General features: G+C 37.2%; 1 protein-coding gene across 2 annotated transcripts; it reads left to right on the top strand.

Moving 5' to 3' along the window:
- Positions 1-9,050: 9,050 nt before the first annotated feature.
- On the top strand, positions 9,051-15,513 carry LOC110912930 (serine/threonine-protein kinase svkA). Of its 2 annotated transcripts, none has more exons than XM_022157769.2 (21): positions 9,051-9,204; positions 9,335-9,481; positions 11,149-11,205; positions 11,302-11,329; positions 11,418-11,540; positions 11,652-11,763; positions 11,882-11,919; positions 12,017-12,070; positions 12,167-12,235; positions 12,350-12,466; positions 12,547-12,615; positions 12,745-12,824; positions 12,895-13,008; positions 13,110-13,311; positions 13,714-13,803; positions 13,899-14,069; positions 14,144-14,274; positions 14,403-14,535; positions 14,629-14,753; positions 14,825-15,007; positions 15,242-15,513. In XM_022157769.2, the coding sequence occupies exons 2-21, from the start codon at positions 9,387-9,389 to the stop codon at positions 15,279-15,281; spliced, it is 2,031 nt and encodes a 676-aa protein (XP_022013461.1). In that variant the 5' UTR covers positions 9,051-9,204; positions 9,335-9,386; the 3' UTR covers positions 15,282-15,513. The 2 variants fall into 2 exon arrangements, with proteins under 2 accessions (XP_022013461.1, XP_022013462.1); XM_022157770.2 differs by having other exon boundaries at positions 9,098-9,221.
- The last annotated feature ends 1,889 nt before the right edge of the window (positions 15,514-17,402 follow it).

Here is a 17,402-nt window from a genome sequence, read left to right as displayed (position 1 = left end):
TCCACATCTTGTTCCCTTGCCTCCAAGACATTCCTCGGAGGATACTGTAATTGCTATTGCTCCCTTGGCTTCGAGGTTGGCTTCATGGATGAGGTATAACAATCCTTAGCCTCCTGCTGATCACTGTCGATCTTGATTATTCCCCATGGGCTAGGGAGCTTCACACATTGATGGTAGGTGGATGGGACTGCTTTCATATCATGTATCCAAGGCCTGCCAAGGATAACATTGCAACAAGATAGACAGTCAATAACACAAAATTTCTGATAATTATGTAATCCTTCCACGTAGATTGGGAGTTTGATGTCCCCCAGAGTTTTCTTCGTTTCTCCACTGAATCCTACAAGCACGGAGGATCTTGGTGTGATGTCTGATTCTGGAATACCCATTTTCTTCAGAACATCAAGCTGGATAATGTTCACTGAGCTTCCTCCATCGATAAGGATCCTGCGGACAAAATGGTTTGAGATAAAGAGAGTAATAACCAAACTATCATGATGAGGATCCTGAATGTTAATGCGATCATCCTCATCAAACGTTATCATCTTCCCCTCTGAGACACTTGATGTTCTAATAGGTCTTTCTCCATTATCCATTTTTGACTCCTTTGCATGCCTTTTGGCCGCCGAGAAGGATGTACCACAGATGTCTGATCCTCCGGAAATAAAGTTGATCACTTGTGCATTTGCCGGAGGTGCGGGAGCCTTTTCAGGGATCCTTTCAGGATCCTGAGTCCTTTGCTTTTTTTCTTCCCAACAATTCTTTTAGGTGCCCCTTGCTTAACCGATATCCAATCTCTTTTCTTAAAGCTATGCATTCTTCAGTTAGATGCCCGAAATCCTCATGGTATGCACACCATTTTGACTTGTCTTTAGTCCCGGATGGTTTATCATTCTTCCTGGGCCACCTAGATTTTTCACCTAGATTCTGCATTGCAAGGATTAGTTCATGATTATCAACGGAAAAACAATATTCTGAGATTGGAGGATAATCTTCATCATCCTCTTCTTGGTCAACAGCATGCACATTCTGGTTCTCATTTCTATGGTAGGATTTGAATTTGTTGTTCTTGAAGGAGGATCCTTGCTTCTCCTGTTTTGAGGATCCTACTTGTCTCTCCTGGATCCTCTTGTCATCCTCTAACCGGATGAACCTGAGTGCCCGAGTTCTTACTTCATCTAGATTTCTGCATGGTGTCATAACAAGATCATCATAGAATAATGAATCCTTAAGCAGTCCCATTTTGAAGGCTTCAACAGCCGTAGCCATATCCAAGTTGGGAATGTCCAAGGATTCTTTACTAAATTTAGTTATATAATCCCTTAATGCTTCATTATGACCTTGAGTTACCCTATATAAATCACTGGTTAATCTTTCAAATTTTCTACTACAAGAGAATTGGTTATTGAATAAATTAACTAAATTAGCAAATGAAGTAATAGAGTAAGGGGGAAGACTTAGCAGCCACTTAAGAGCTGATCCAGTAAGAGTGGATCCAAATCCTTTACATAGGCATGCTTCCTTCAACTTTTCTGGGATAGGATTGATCTCCATCCTCTCCCTGTATTGTGCTATGTGCTCCTCTGGATCCGTTGTACCATCATACAGCTTCATAGTAGGGATATGGAACCTTTTGGGTACCTCTGCATCACAAATTGGTGGTGCAAAGCGAGATACCTTGTGGCTTCCATCTGCAATCTCTGGGATAGGCTTGACTACCCCTGGAACACTTGAGATCATATCTTTTAGCTTCTGCAATTCCCTGGCCATAGCATGATTGACACCTGTATCCTGCATGAATCCATGGTTAGTGGTAAGATAATTATTTAAAGTGTTACCTCCCATTGAGTTCAAGTTAGTGAATCCATATTGCTGGGATTCGGGGATAACGGAGGGACCAGTGGAAGCAATGGTCTGCATTGGAATGAAGTCCCCTTGATGGACATCTAGACTTCCTGTTTGCAAACTTTTTAGGGATCCTGGCATCTGGAAGGATCCTGGTATCTGGAAGGATCCTGGTATCTGGGATGATCCTGGAACGAAGGAGGATCCTTGAACCTGGGATGATCCTGGAACAAAGGAGGATCCTTGACCCTGGGATGATCCTGGAACAAAGTAGGATCCTTGAAACTGCTGTGCTCCCAGATAGGCTCCCGAATTCATGAAGGATCCCATATGCTGGGGGTAGGATCCTGCCGGCTGAAAGTGTGAGTCTAATGCCTGAGTCATTGCTGTCGATCTGTGGTGCAATCCTCTTGATTCTCCCATAATTTGCACGTCTGGAATTCCTGATGGCTGAGAAGTGATCATTGGAGTATCAAAGCTCAAGGATTTGGGCATCAGTGGGGAATGATCCTCTGCCGTTTTCTTTTGTCTTTTGAGATCTCCAATTTCCCTGAGGATCCTTTCATTAGTTTCATCTTGCCGCTGCATACGATCCTTCATCTGCAAAATCAAAGTAAATACGTCACTAGTACTGGGAATATAAGAATTCATAGCAGAAGGAGATGGAGTTTTGGAGTTAGTAGAAGTTGGTCTCTTCTCAGCATTCTTCTGGGATCCTGCCGGTGGAGGAGGCAAAGTGTTCTGAGACGAGGTGACTGCAGACATCGCCGTGGACATGTTTTTCAATGATGAAGCCATGTAATTCTTTGAAATGATTTCGAACAGAAAGTTTTCTTATGAATGAAGCACCAATTGCCCCACGGTGGGCGCCAAACTGTTTTGGTCAAAAATCACACAAGGATAATGCAACCAAACTTTATGTAAATGGGGTATGATGCTTGGTTTATAGAAAAAGTAAAGGATCACTTTAGTAAGAAATATGCAAAGACACAATGATTTATACGAGGAAAAAGCCCTTGATCAATGTATGATCTCCGGCATAAAAAACCTCGGGTGATGGCAACTACCGATCACCAACTTCAATATATCAAAATATGGTTACAACTTTGGATGATAATGAGCTGAGTACAAGGATCACTATCGTAATGTGTGTCTAAGCGTGTGAGAATTGTGTTGTGTGTTCTTCCGAATGAGGAAGAGTGTTATATATACAAGTGTAGGTGACCTATTTTAGGTAAAAAGACTAATAATCAGCTCATTACCCCTTTAGAAATAAAAGTGAATCTAGCCTAAATTATCGCCCTTAAATCATGCCAAGTTTCCATATCCTTCACAACGTCCATCTCCGATTAAGCACATGCCATAGTTGTAAAGACGTGTCCTTTAATTGTGATGCTTAAGAGCGGATCCTGCTAGATGTCCTGCAAAACAACATTAAATTCAACGAAAGCAACTGTTAGCATGAGGATCCTATGATGGTCCGTGATCCTGATCCTGGAACTCTGCCGAGGATCACTATCTGCCAAAGAAACAAGGATCACTGGTTAGGATCACATGTGAGGATCATGTATTGTAAAAATCCAGCCCTAACACTTATATTTTGGGGGCAATTGTTAGGGCTGGATTTTTATGACTTGTGATCCTTACATGTGATCCTAATCAGTGATCCTTGTTTCTTTGACAGATAATGATCCTCAGAAGAATTCCAGGGACAGGATCACGGACCATCCTAGGGATCCTCATACTAACGATTGTTCTCTTTGGATTTAATGTTATCTTGCAGGAATTTCGAGTAGGATCCGCTCTTAGCAACGTAAACAAGGAACCTATCACGCTACTTTGGCATATGCATAATCAAAGATGGACGTTATGGACAATATGGAAACTCAGCACAATTTAAGGGCGATAATTTAGGCTAAATTTACTTCTATTCTTGAAGGGGTAACGAGCTAATAGTTAGGTTATTTACCTAAAATACGACCACACACACTTGTATAAGTAGCACTCTTCCACATTCGGAAGACACAACACATTTCTCACACGCTCTAGCATACGATACTATAGTGATCCTTGTACCTAGCTCGTTACCATCCGAAGTTGTAAAAATATTGTTTGTTATATTGAAGCTTGGTGATCGGTAGTTGCCATCACCCGAGGTTTTTTATGCCGGAGATCATTCATTGATCAAGGGCTTTTTCCTCGTATAAATCCTTGTGTCACTTGCATATTTTACATTAAAGTGATCCTTTACTTTATTCATCAAACCAAGCATCATTCCCCGTTTACATAGAGTTTGGTTGCATTATCCTTGTGTGATTTTTTGACCAAAACACCTGTATCCTGCATGAATCCATGGTTACGTTAAGAGAATTATTAAAAGTGTTACCTCCCATCGGGTTCGAATTAGGAACACCGGATGTGAATCCGTATTGCTGGGACTCTGGAATGATGGAGGGACCAGTGGAAGCAATGGTCTGCATCGGAATAAAGTCTCCTTGATGGGCATCTGAACTTCCTGTTTGCAAACTCCTCAAGGATCCTGGCATCTGGAAGGGTCCCTGAAACTGGGACGATCCTGGAACGAAGGAGGATCCTTGAACCTGGGATGATCCTGGAACAGAGGAGGATCCTTGAACCTGGGATGATCCTGGAACAAAGGAGGATCCTTGAACCTGGGAGGATCCTGGAACAAAGGAGGATCCTTGAACCTGGGATGATCCTGGAACAAAGGAGGATCCTTGAACCTGGGATGATCCTGGAACAAAGGAAAATCCTTGAATCTGCTGCGCTCCTGAGTAGGCTCCTAAATTCATGAAGGATCCCATATGCTGAGGATAGGATCCTGCTGGCTGGAAATATGAACCTGATGCCTGAGTCACTATTGCTGAACCGTAGTGCACTCCTTTTGGTCCACCCACATATTGAACATCTGGAACCACTGATGGCTGAGAAGTAATCACCGGAGTGTCAAAATTCAAAGATCTGGGCACCAGTGGGGAATGATCCTCTGCCGCTTTCTTTTGTTTCTTGAGATCTCCGATTTCTTTGAGGATCCTATCATTGGTCTTATCCTGTTGCTGTATATGTTCCTTCATCTGCAAACTCAAAGTAAACATGTCACTAGTAGTGGGAGTGTAAGGAGCAGAAGAAGTTAGAGGTTTAGAGAAAATGGGAGTTGGTTTCTTCTCAGCATTTTTCTGAGATCCAGCAGGAGGTGGAGGCAAAGGTGGAATGCCCTGAGACGAATTGACTGCAGACATTGCAGTAGAGGTATTCTTCAATGATGAAGCCATATATTCGTATGCAATGAACCGGAATGATCACCAACAGAAAACTTTCTTAGAAATGAAGCACCAATTGCCCCACGGTGGGCGCCAAACTGTTTTGGTCAAAAATCACACAAGGATAATGCAACCAAACTCCTAGTTACGGGGAATGATGCTTGAAATGAAGAACAATAATAAGGATCACTTCGATGTAAATTGCACAAATGACACAAGGATTTATACGAGGAAAAAGCCCTTGATCAATGAATGATCTCCGGCATAAAAAACCTCGGGTGATGGAAACTACCGATCACCAAGCTCAAATAAATCAATAAAAGTTTACAACTTCGGATAGTGACGAGCTAAGTACAAGGATCACTATGGTTAATCGTGTAAAAGTGTGAGAATTGTTAAGTGTTTGTTGAGAGCTTTGAGACTGCAATTGCACGAGAGTGTGTGTGTAACCGAAAATGGCTAAGTGTTCTAAATTTAGCTCGTCACCCCTTTAAAAATGAAAGCTAACTAAGCTAACTAACTGTCCGACTTTTGTGCCATGCTCCCACGTTCTCCACAACGTCCATTTCTATTCAAATGTGTGCGAAATACCTGTGGAATATTCCATAGTAACGTTGCCAAGACCAAGTCAAGCTCAATACTCCTGCAAAACAATACGAAACACAAACAGCCAATCGTTTGTATGAGGATCCTTAGGGTGATCCATGATCCTGATCCTGAAGCTCTTCTGGGGATCACTATCTGTCACAGAAGTAAGGATCACTTATTAGGATAGCAAATAAGGATCACTAATTGTTAGAAAATCCTCCCCTAACATTGGTGTGGTGTGGTGTTCCAATAAAAATCAAGGGGTTCACAAGAAATGTTCGCAATTATATATTAGGGTCAAAGTTGATGAAGTTAAGGGTACAACATTATTTTACACAAAACTAACAGAAAAGTTAACATTCCTTAGTTTCAGGGACGGAAAGTGTTAACACTTGAAACCTTAGGGACTAAGAGTGTTAAAGGTGGACGAAATCTAATCTTTTGACCAAATCCCAGGGACAAAAAGTGCAATTTACTCATGATAATATAATTATGTGTATCATGGAAGCTCATGGTTGAAGGGAGATAATGTCATATAGACAGAAGGAGTCACATGACTAAGTTGATGTTTGTTTTTCTAAAAAAGATTTGCCCAGACCCTTCTATCTGCGTCGCGCATACAACGCACAGTCATTATCATCTGCAAACTGTTTGTTTTTCCAAAGACGTTTCATTAAAAAACGTCTGCACAAGTTCTTCTTGGTGCAGACTTGGCCCAACCACAAACATCATTCTTCTTGCATACTATAGAGGTTTGATGCACCTCTTTTTCGACAGATGTCTGCAGATGTGGTTCGTAGACTGCAGACATGTTACCTCTTAAAAAACAAACACCACATAAGTTTTATTTAGTTGATTGATACATGCCTCTAAAAACCTTGTTCGAAGGTGCATGTGATATATTCATTACTCGTTAACTGTTATATATGTATCTCAATTTATTTATTTCTTTCTCCTTCAGGTCAGAATGCTCATATCAGATCACTCAAGGTCTAATTACATTATTCATGAAGGGACTTTATTTGTAGTACGAGTTAATGTCAATCGTATGACCTCTTACAAAAGGTTATAAATGACTAAGGAGGTCCATATATAAATACCATGATAGATCACAGTCTTCATGACTCACATGGTGAATATCCACATGATCGATTAAGCACTACAAGGTTTGCCTTTACGAAATTTGTAATGCCCATCACTTATAATACGTATAAGGGGCTGTTTGGCAACATCTGAATGGTTAAGTGCTAAACCAATAAGAGGTTTGAACCATTAAGTTCTGAACCAGTAAGAGGTCTGAACCATTAAGAGCCTGTATAATGCTTAATCGTTCAAAGTCAAATGTCTGACCAATTCAGATTAGAGCTCTTAACCATTCAGACTCTATATAAATTTTAACCATTCAGAGGCAAATGTCTGAACCATTCAGACATCTGCTCGTGAAACAAACAGTCTGAACCATTAAGTGTTGAACCAGTAAAAAGTCTGAACCATTAAGAGGCTCATTAAGAGGTAAACAAACCATATCTAACTAATTTTTATGACTATTAAATAATTAAAACATGTGAGAGCCTCTTTGCTTATCTATACTATATAATAAAAGAAACTTGTTTTGGACATTTTTCATTCTCTCATTTAATTGATTAAAATTATTAATAATACTAATAATAATAATAGTTAATCTAATCTAATACAAATAATAATAATATTTAATCTAACCTAATACAAATTCTTATTATTAATTCAATAAAAGAAACTTGTTTTGAGACACTTGACATTCTCTCATTTAATTGATTAAAATTATTAATAATACTACTAATAATAATAGTTAATCTAATCTAATACAAATAATAATAATATTCAATCTAATCTAATACAAATTCTTATTATTAATTCAATAACCTAATGTTAAACTAAAATTTTAATAGAATCTTAAATCCTAGCTAAACAAGTTTCGAAATTCATAATAATATTAATATGTTAGACTAAATATATTATTGATATATATATATATATATATATATATATAGGGGAGGGTTTAAATGAGAACGTTAAATATTTATGAGAACCGTGAGAACAAATGAAAAAACCATGAGAACTTGGTCAAAAACAATTCAAATTCAAAATTTTTTCCTACACTTATCATTATTATTCGAATACAATGTTAGAAATTCAATGTACACGTTTAAATTTACGTAAATTCATAAATAAAGAAAATTTACACATGTGTAAGTTTGCCATTTACACATGTGTAAATCTGTTATATTTACACATGTGTAAAAAATCTAAAAAGAATGATTTTGAAATGAGAAATGAGAAATGAATTATTTGATGTTATAAATTCTTGTTTTGATGTTGTATCTTAATTACAATGAGGTTTGTATAAAAAAAATTGGTTTTGATTGGTTTTTTCATTCGTTCTCACGGTTCTCGCAATATTTAGCGTTCTCAAGATAACTCTCCCCTATATATATATATAGGTAGAGGATCCTGTAAAAAGTGCTCAAAGTGTGAGAAGTGTATTATAACACTATATATAATACTATATAACACCCTATAAACACAGTATAACAATATGTAACACCATATAATACCATATAACACTTTGTAACACTATATATCATTATATAACAAATATAACACTATAGGTTGTCTGATAGGATGCCTATGATAGATGTATAGTGTTATATTTGTTATATAATGATATATAGTGTTACATAGTGTTATATGGTATTATATGGTGTTACATATTGTTATACGGTGTTTATAGGGTGTTATATAGTATTATATATAGTGTTATAATACACTTCTCACACTTCTCACACTTTAGGCCCTTTTTACACTATCCTTACCCTATATATATATATATATATATATATATATATATATATATATATATATATATATATATATATAATATTATTGATATATATAACTAAAATTATTATCAATAATATTAATAATAGGTTTAGAATCAAATACAAAGATTCAAAAAATAAGAAGTCGTATAAAGGGTATCAAATAGACTTTGATTGACATCCTTCAACCGACATTAGAGCCGTCTTATCGAACTCTACGACATTAATTAATATGTACGAGTTGATGGGTTACATTTATATTAACTCATTTATGTCAATATGTTATGTAAATATCTTTGTCTTTGTTTTGCATTTACAGGAAATATCTATACTATATAATTTAAATTGTTCAACTCGTGTAACACACGGGGAACTAACCTAGTTAAGGTATAAATAAATGATATTTTAGTGAAGCCCAATACACTGTCCACTCAAGGCCCAAGAAACCCAAGTCCATATTGTTCCACCCCATGACCATTTTTTAACGTCACGATGACGTAAATAAACACAAACCATTTCTTTCTTTCTTTCTTTCTCTGCCCTAATTTTCCAATTATTTTCAAGAACCCACCACCATTTTCCCTTGATCTAATTCAAAACCCACTCGATTCTCACAAACCCTAACCCCAAAGGTACTTGCTTTCTTTCGGTAATCTCTCGCTTTCACTTTTCTTTTCCTTAAAGATCCCCAATCCAATCCAATCGTTCCGCTGTCAATTCACTTCACCTAATTCTTTTGTTTTCTGTTGATGAATGTTTCAGATTCTGAATTTTGAATGAATTGGGAGTTGTTGGAATTGAGGGACTGAAGAAGATGGAAGATGCTGCGGCTCTTATCGAGGCCACCGGATCCCGCTTTAGTAATCTTGAACTCATTGGAAGAGGCTCTTTTGGAGATGTTTATAAAGGGTAATTCCTTCTTAAATTATGTTTTGTTTTTATGCTAAAACTATATAATTTGGAACCAGCCGCTGTGACAGCCAGACCGTACCGGTAGCTTTGTTATGAGGGAGGGAGATTATACAGGCTGTGGTTGCTTGTTTTGTTATGACATTAATTGTTTTCTTTTGAATGTTCTTGATATGAATATGTATTTTTTTTGCTGTTTTTGGTGATTTCTATACACCCATGCCATGAAACATGTATTAATGTGAGATAGGGTTGTGCTGTTTAATTCTCACATCTTTTAATGTTGTCACGTGTGGTTCGGTTGTCGCACCTTTGCTTTTTGCTTGTTATGAAGCGAATTTCCGGATTTTATTGTTGTCGTGTATGGGCGCGGTTTACTTTAGGAAATATACTTTTTAATTCTAAAGTTGTAATCGTGTGATCGTTATGGAATGTAGTTTTTAGTTTGTGAATGTTAGATTTGGCTAATGCCAATAAGCGGGCTTGTGAAGAATGACACATAGGTTATACTAGACAATATTTACCAAATGTACATCTAATAATTGTAGTTATCGATGAAAGGAAGTGAATAAGGTTGAAGCTCGTGATATAAAAACCCTCATTTAATTTATGACTAGTTTTAGGTGGTTTGGCCTAGGTTTTATAATAGAAATGGAAAAACTAATTAAGAATAATGTACAACTTCACCTGCATGATTTATAAGTAACCAAAACATGATTGCTCTGGATTTGGTTATTATACATCTGCAAAAAAAAAAAAAATAGTTACGTAGACTTGCATAGTTCTAGCTTTTAAATAAAAAACAACTTTATTGTGGAATAAATATTCTGTAGGCCGTGATTCATAATCTTTATTCGCTGTATCTATCTTTGTGGAGACCGTTGCATTATCTTTTTATTAAACCGGAAAGATTTGTTAATCAGGGAAGTCACCTTTTCAGAGGGAGAACATTTAATTAGACAATACAATCTTTTTACTCTTGTATCCGACACTTGAGAACCAGTCATAATAAACCCCCTAGGCTAAAAATATACCTTCAGCTCTAAGTCTTGTGTTGTTGAACACGTGAAGCAAGCCATTATTCACATCTCTTGGACTTTTATGCTTTTTTATATGGTACAACTTCATGTTATACACGTATGTAGTTACAAGTTACATGCTACTTACATTATAAATATTTGTCGTATCGTATCTATATATGTAGTGTACCAAACATGTAGTCGAAGTCTTAAGGCGCACTTAAGGTGCAGGGTATGGTCTAGGCACAAGGTGGAAAATAGTGCATTTTTGAGACAGGAATTAGTCACAATAGTAGGAAAAAAATAAAGATAATTAGAAACTGAATAAAACACCCGTCTTGCTGGCGCATGGCAAGAGGTGCACGCCTCTGTTGTGCCTAGAGGAAGGTTCCTGTCTTGCCTCTCCTGAGTGTCTAGGCGTGTGCCTTGACGTGTATACGCTTGACCCTTTAAATGGTATCTTATTTCTATTTATGGACGATAAAGAATATCTTTAAGATTTATGATCGACCATTTGTACCTTTAAAAACAGGTTGGCTCATGGTTCATATCTTTGTTTATGTGGATTTATTTATTTGCATTGTCATTAGCCACAATTTCATTTTATATGCTGAGCTAACAATTGTAGCTTTTTTTTTTTATGTACAGGTTTGACAAGGAGGTCAACAAAGAGGTTGCTATTAAAGTTATCGATTTGGAAGAATCGTGAGTCGTTTTTTCATCATTCCGTTTTTTCTTCGTTTTATTGTGTGAAACCCTTTTTACATTTTGTTTCTTGTTATTATATTAAATTTTCTGCAGAGAGGATGAAATTGAGGACATCCAGAAGGTACATCCATGCCCTTACAAATATATACCTACTATTAAATTAAATTATTAATCAAGTAATAAATATTTATTAATGATATTTCTTTCAGGAAATAGCAGTTCTGCAGCAATGTCGTTCACCATATATCACAGAATACTACGGGTCCTATCTTCATCAAACTAAACTATGGATAATAATGGAATATATGGCTGGTGGCTCTGTTGCTGATATAGTACGTCTTTTGTACAATAAGCGATTGATAATGTTTCTATTTCACATGTAATTTATTTATATTCAAGAACATAATATTCCTTTTAAAGTATAAAAAATATTTGTTTTTCAGATCCAGCCAAATCACCCATTGGATGAAATGTCCATAGCTTGCATTTTACGTGACTTGCTTCTTGCAATCGAGTATCTTCACAATGAAGGGAAAATCCATAGAGATATCAAAGGTTAAAACCCTAAGACTCATAATTTGATATCTTTTTCTATAAGTGTAAGCTTTTTTTTTTTTTTTTTTTTTTTTCTGGCCCAATGACGATTGACGGTATTTGTCTCACATTTTGACAGCTGCAAACATTTTGCTGACCGAGAATGGCGATGTCAAGGTACCACTTATATTCACTTGTTTCAATTATTATTATTGCCTTATTTGTTAAAAAAATATTGATTAATATATGTAACATCGTGCTTTTTTTATGACAGGTGGCGGACTTTGGAGTGTCTGCACAACTAACTAGGACAATTTCTAGAAGAAAGGTACTATTGGGTTCATTTACATTATTCGTTTTTTGCATTTTTAAAGATCAAATGTCGACTACGTTCTAGTTTCTTATAAATTTCTTGGTACAATAGACGTTTGTAGGAACACCATTTTGGATGGCACCAGAAGTAATTCAGAACTCAGAGGGATACAATGAAAAGGTTCTCCTTTTTTAGTTTTTACACAATCCTTAAACACACGTACACAGAGCGTGTGGACTTTTTTTAGCCAAAAGTAACTATTTCTGAAGTTCTGTTTTGACTTTCTGAATGCAGGCAGATATTTGGTCTTTAGGAATAACCGCAATTGAAATGGCTAAAGGGGAACCTCCGTTAGCCGATCTTCACCCGATGAGAGTTCTTTTCATTATACCAAGAGAAAGTCCACCCCAGGTTCTCAACTTCTCTTTCATTATTTAATTTGTTAATTACAGTTTTAAATTTTTAGTAACAATTTTTTATGTTTTATGCAGTTAGACGAGCATTTTTCTCGCCCAATGAAAGAATTCGTTTCATTGTGTTTAAAGAAAGTGCCTGCTGAAGTACGTTTCTTTTTATCCTTTTGACTCTCACTCATGTAATATAGAATTTCTTTGAAAAAATAAGTTACATTAAATGATTAAAACAAGCCGTATGACTTATGCGTTTTTATCTTTTTATATCTAATTCAGAGACCAAGTGCGAAGGAGCTTTTGAAGCACCGTTTTATAAGAAATGCTAGAAAGACTCCAAAACTTCTCGAGAGAATCAGGTGTTGTGTTGATTTTTAATTGTATATATAAAATATGTAAGAAATTTGACGTAAAATCTACTTTTAACAGAGAACGGCCAAAGTTCCAGTTGAAAGAAGACGCGAGTTTGCAAGAAGGTGCAAAAGTTGTAGAAGGATCTGATACCGTGAAGGTTTCAAGAGTTGAAGAAACTGTTAAAGTCAAGTGGGTTTCAACTTTCAACTTTTAACCACTAATACGTTACCTAACATTTGACGTGCTATAAAATGTTAACTTAACATTTGACCATTACCTTAAACCCTCAGAAATGCCGGCTGGGATTTCAGCATAGGCGGGTCCACAAGTACCGGGACAGTTAGAAGCTCCGTAAAACCACCTCAAATTAGGAATAGAGTGGATGTTTCTACAAATCAAGCAACTGTTAACCAACCCGCATCCGAAATTTTCATTGAAAAAGATACCCGAGAGTCTTTCCTTGAAGAAAATCAAGATTATTACAGGGATGACGTGAGTCTCTCTCTCTCTCTCTCCATCACATACACACATACGCACACAAAGCAAACTGAATGAACAAGAACAAGGCCTTGTTCATGTTCGTTTGTCAAGGAAATTATGTGTTTGCGAGCTGTTCATGAACACTTACTGAACGAGATTTTTCGGTTTGTTCATTAAGTTTAGGTAACGAACGCAAACGAACCCAATGAACCATTGAATCCAAATGAACATAAAAGAACACGTTACCGAACGTTCACGAACATAAACAAACGAACACGACCTCTGTTCATGTTCGTTCATTTGACCAAACGAACAAAATCTGTTCATGTTTGTTCATTTATTAAACGTACGAACTTCCCGCCAAACGGTTCATTAACTGTTCGCTGAACGTTCAGTTTTGTCTTATTCATGCAGGAAGATATATCTCCGGTTGGCAGTGGAACGGTGGTGGTTCGACCTCAGAAATCGGAAAAGTCGTCAGCATCCAGTGATCAGAGGACCATGGTAGGCTTACCAAGTTACTCGGATTATACTTTTAGAAATTTAGAAATTTAGAATCACCCGTTTGTATTGCTGATAAATTTGTCGGTGGTTTACAGTCAAGTAGCAGCATATATACGTCTCTTGAGGATGCTTCCACCAGTGGTACAGTTGTATATCGTGGACAACATGATGATTCGGATTCTTCCGGAACTCCTAAATCAAGATTGGGTAGTCAAGAACGCGCTTTCTCTGCTTCCCCTGAAGACAGTGCGATAAATCTTGCAGAGGTGGTTTTTCATAATTTTTTAATGATGTTTTATATCAATCAATGTCAGCTGATTGTAAGTTTGTGTGTTATTAGGCAAAGGCTGCAATTCAAGCCGGAATGAGGAAAGGCAATGTGAGAGATAAGTCAAATCTAAGCAAGGTCAACAAAGATGTTCATGAACGTAATCGACCCCAGAGATCAACAAATAGTTCTGACTCTTCTAGGTAAAATAATCGCTTCCGTACGTGAGCTATCACTCAGTTTGAGGGGGTAACGAGTAAAAGTTCATATTTTAGGGATTGAATTCTATCATTGTTATCTTTTGGATAAAATATAATAAATCCTGCTTCAGAGATTTTCAAGATGCAATAAAAGCATTTGCAAAACCGCGCCAAACTAGCGGTGATGAAGAAGAGAGACTTAAACTATCCGCCACATCTGCATCTGCTACGCTGTCTACTCTGCTAATCCCGTCTTTGAAAGAGGTACGCGCTCTTTATTGCGTTCGTCACCGGTTTGTATTTCTTTTGTTGTAATTTGTATTTGTTCCAAAAGGGTTTGTTTTGCACATAATGTAGGAAATTTCTGAGGATTTAGGAGCTCCGGTGGTGCAAACGGTTATAAGATCTTTAGTTGATATGGAGTACACAAAGCCCGGTTCTTGTGAATTCCTTGTTACAAGGTTGCTTCACCGACTAGCAAGGTACACACACGCCTTTTATAGAGTTGTGATCTTTATTTTTTGTATTTTGCTAATGAGATGTTTCTTTTCAGTTCAAAGGAACCCTCATTAAAAAATCTTCAAGAGGTGGCGATTCGTGGGTTTTCCAAGGGTAAAAAAGTAAATGAACAACCAGAAAATGTGAATCCCGAAGCTGATAGCAAAAATAAGCAACAAAACAAGGAGGCTCAGTCCAATGCCAATTTAAGTCCACTCGCAAGGTTCTTGCTTTCAAGGTATGCCAGTTCATGTTGAAAGTTGTACGGAGTCTATTATTAATGCACACAAACTTCTAAATCATTTTATTTAAAGATTTAGACTGCCAACAAGGCTAATTTATTAGGTTTTTTTTTTTTTTTACTTTCATATAATGTGGTGTCGTCTTGTGCATGCGTAGGTGACATAGCCTTTTGCGTCTTGTTACTTTGACTACTATGATTAACACGCGTATGCATTCCTTTTCGATGCAGATGGCAAGGACATACTTCTAAGGATGTGAACGCAGCTTGAAAGCGATTTTGATTTTGTCGAGTTGAAAACTAACTTTTGTGGTGCATTTTTATTTCATGTTTGGTATTGATTAATTTATTCAAATGTATATAACATTTAGAGAAATCTGTATATTGTTTGAGCTGTGAGCTTACATCTCAATTTTTTGTGGGTTGTAAACTTTCTGCTTCGGTTGTAAAAGATCTTGTTAGATCGTCGTCAAAACTCATTGCTTGAGTTATTTCATTTGTTATCGATTTCTTATGTTTCAAGGCTTGTTTGGGTCTTCAGAATATTAAAAACTGAAACCAAGCCAGGTCTTTTTTTCTTTTCTAACCAAGAAACAGTTATATTTATGTTTTTTAAACTATAAAATGGTGATACAATTCAAACATTTTTGTTTTCTTTTTTGTCATATTTCTAAATCTCTCAACTAGTATTACTTTTTTAAAAGTTTATATTTTTGACGTTTTTATTTATTATTTAAAGTGTATTCTTGTAAAAAAAAACATTTTGGTTAAACAAAGAGCTCTCCACTAAATTTATTGTACTTTAATACAAGATAAAAGTGTGTTTTTTGATTTTCCATATTTATCCAATACGTCTTTGTAAAATAAAGTGCTGTGATCTTGGTGTGGTATTTTTCTGCTGTTTGGAAATTATTGGTGTAGCTAGGGTAAGGTGGTAGGAAAGAGGCAACAAAAATCTGTTTGATCCTTTGATAGCATGTTTATCAGTGTATGTCTCAGTTAGTATTGATTGCTTGATATGTATATGCAAGGGTGGTGTGGAGGGGCACCCCGGTACCTAGCAATCCATAAGACTAAAGGGTATGGAGAGGATGGGCTTGGAGGGGATGAGCCGCCACGTAGGAGTGGCTTGGAGAGGATGGACCTAGAGGGGTGGGGGATGAACCCCTTTGTATATATGTATGTATGTATAGGTATATGTGAGAGAAGGAAGGAGGAGAGAGGACCGGCTACCCCGGCTGTGAGGTGGCGGTTGTGCCGAGCCGAGCCCCAGGGGGCGGTGTGGGGGACCGGCGCCGGTCCTAGCCGGGCCTCAGCCGACCCCCATACCTTCTAGTCTAAAAAAACCCATTCTACCGATTCAACCCACTTCAACCCAAATAGGAGACACCCACCTAACTCAACCCGCTACCCTTTTTTTTCAACTAAAAATTAAATATGCTTCATGGTGGCGGATTCATGAGAAATTCAAGAAATCCGTGGAACGACCATCAACAAATCAGGCTCAAATCTGTTTTCCAGCACCGTCACCGTTTTTGTTTTAAGGCCAAGGTTCATCATCACCAAATCAAGCAACTTTGATGCCAATCAACACGTCTATTTGTTACGAAAATCAAAAGCGAATTTTACGTGGTGTGTACTAAGGTTCTAGATGGGGAAGAAGGCGGCGAAGGTTGTGGTGTGGGTTGTGAGCCTCATTCTCTCGCAAGACATACCCGCCATAACCCGGGGCATACGGGCCCCCTCCACCCAAAAAAGCACAAGGATAGATTGTTCTTACCTCTCTTCGGAAAAAAAAAAAGAAACAAAACGTTTTATATTTAAAAGAAAGTTTTATATTTAGTTTTTTTACAGAAAATGTTTTGAACCTTTAAAGAAACCTTATTTAAAAAACTAATGGTTTATCCAGGAGGTGAATATGACAAATTTTGATTTAACCTTTCCATAGGATGGGTGTGTTTAGCCTAACCCTTAGTCTACGCCTCACAGTCCTATTAAAGTTTGGTTCTACATTGGATCCTGTCTGAAACCAAACAGGTTTAGATCAATCTGGTTCATGAATCCGTCATTCTTAATGTTCCACTGCAGTTTTATCTAGATGAACACCCCTAGAGTGTAATTTTTTAACCTGAGCACCACAATGCATTCATGGGGACACCTATATAGCTTGGTCTGCCAGGTGGCGTCTCAGCGGCAGCTAATGTATTTCTGGATTAAAATTGGTCAAAGTCAAAATTGGGGTTGTAAGAGACTGGTGTAAATATAACATGAGGAAATTATGGATAACTAGAATTACGACCCGCCGCAATGCGGCGGGAGTTCTTTAGTTATAACTAAGTCGATTTAGGACGTGCAGGTTATGTTGAACCTGTCAAACGGGAAAACAATAGAC

Source organism: Helianthus annuus, chromosome 15, assembly GCF_002127325.2.
Source record: "Helianthus annuus cultivar XRQ/B chromosome 15, HanXRQr2.0-SUNRISE, whole genome shotgun sequence".
Taxonomy (NCBI): Eukaryota; Viridiplantae; Streptophyta; class Magnoliopsida; order Asterales; family Asteraceae; genus Helianthus; species Helianthus annuus.
The sequence above is the reverse complement of the archived record's forward strand: the minus strand, read 5'-3'. Positions and strand labels throughout refer to the sequence as shown.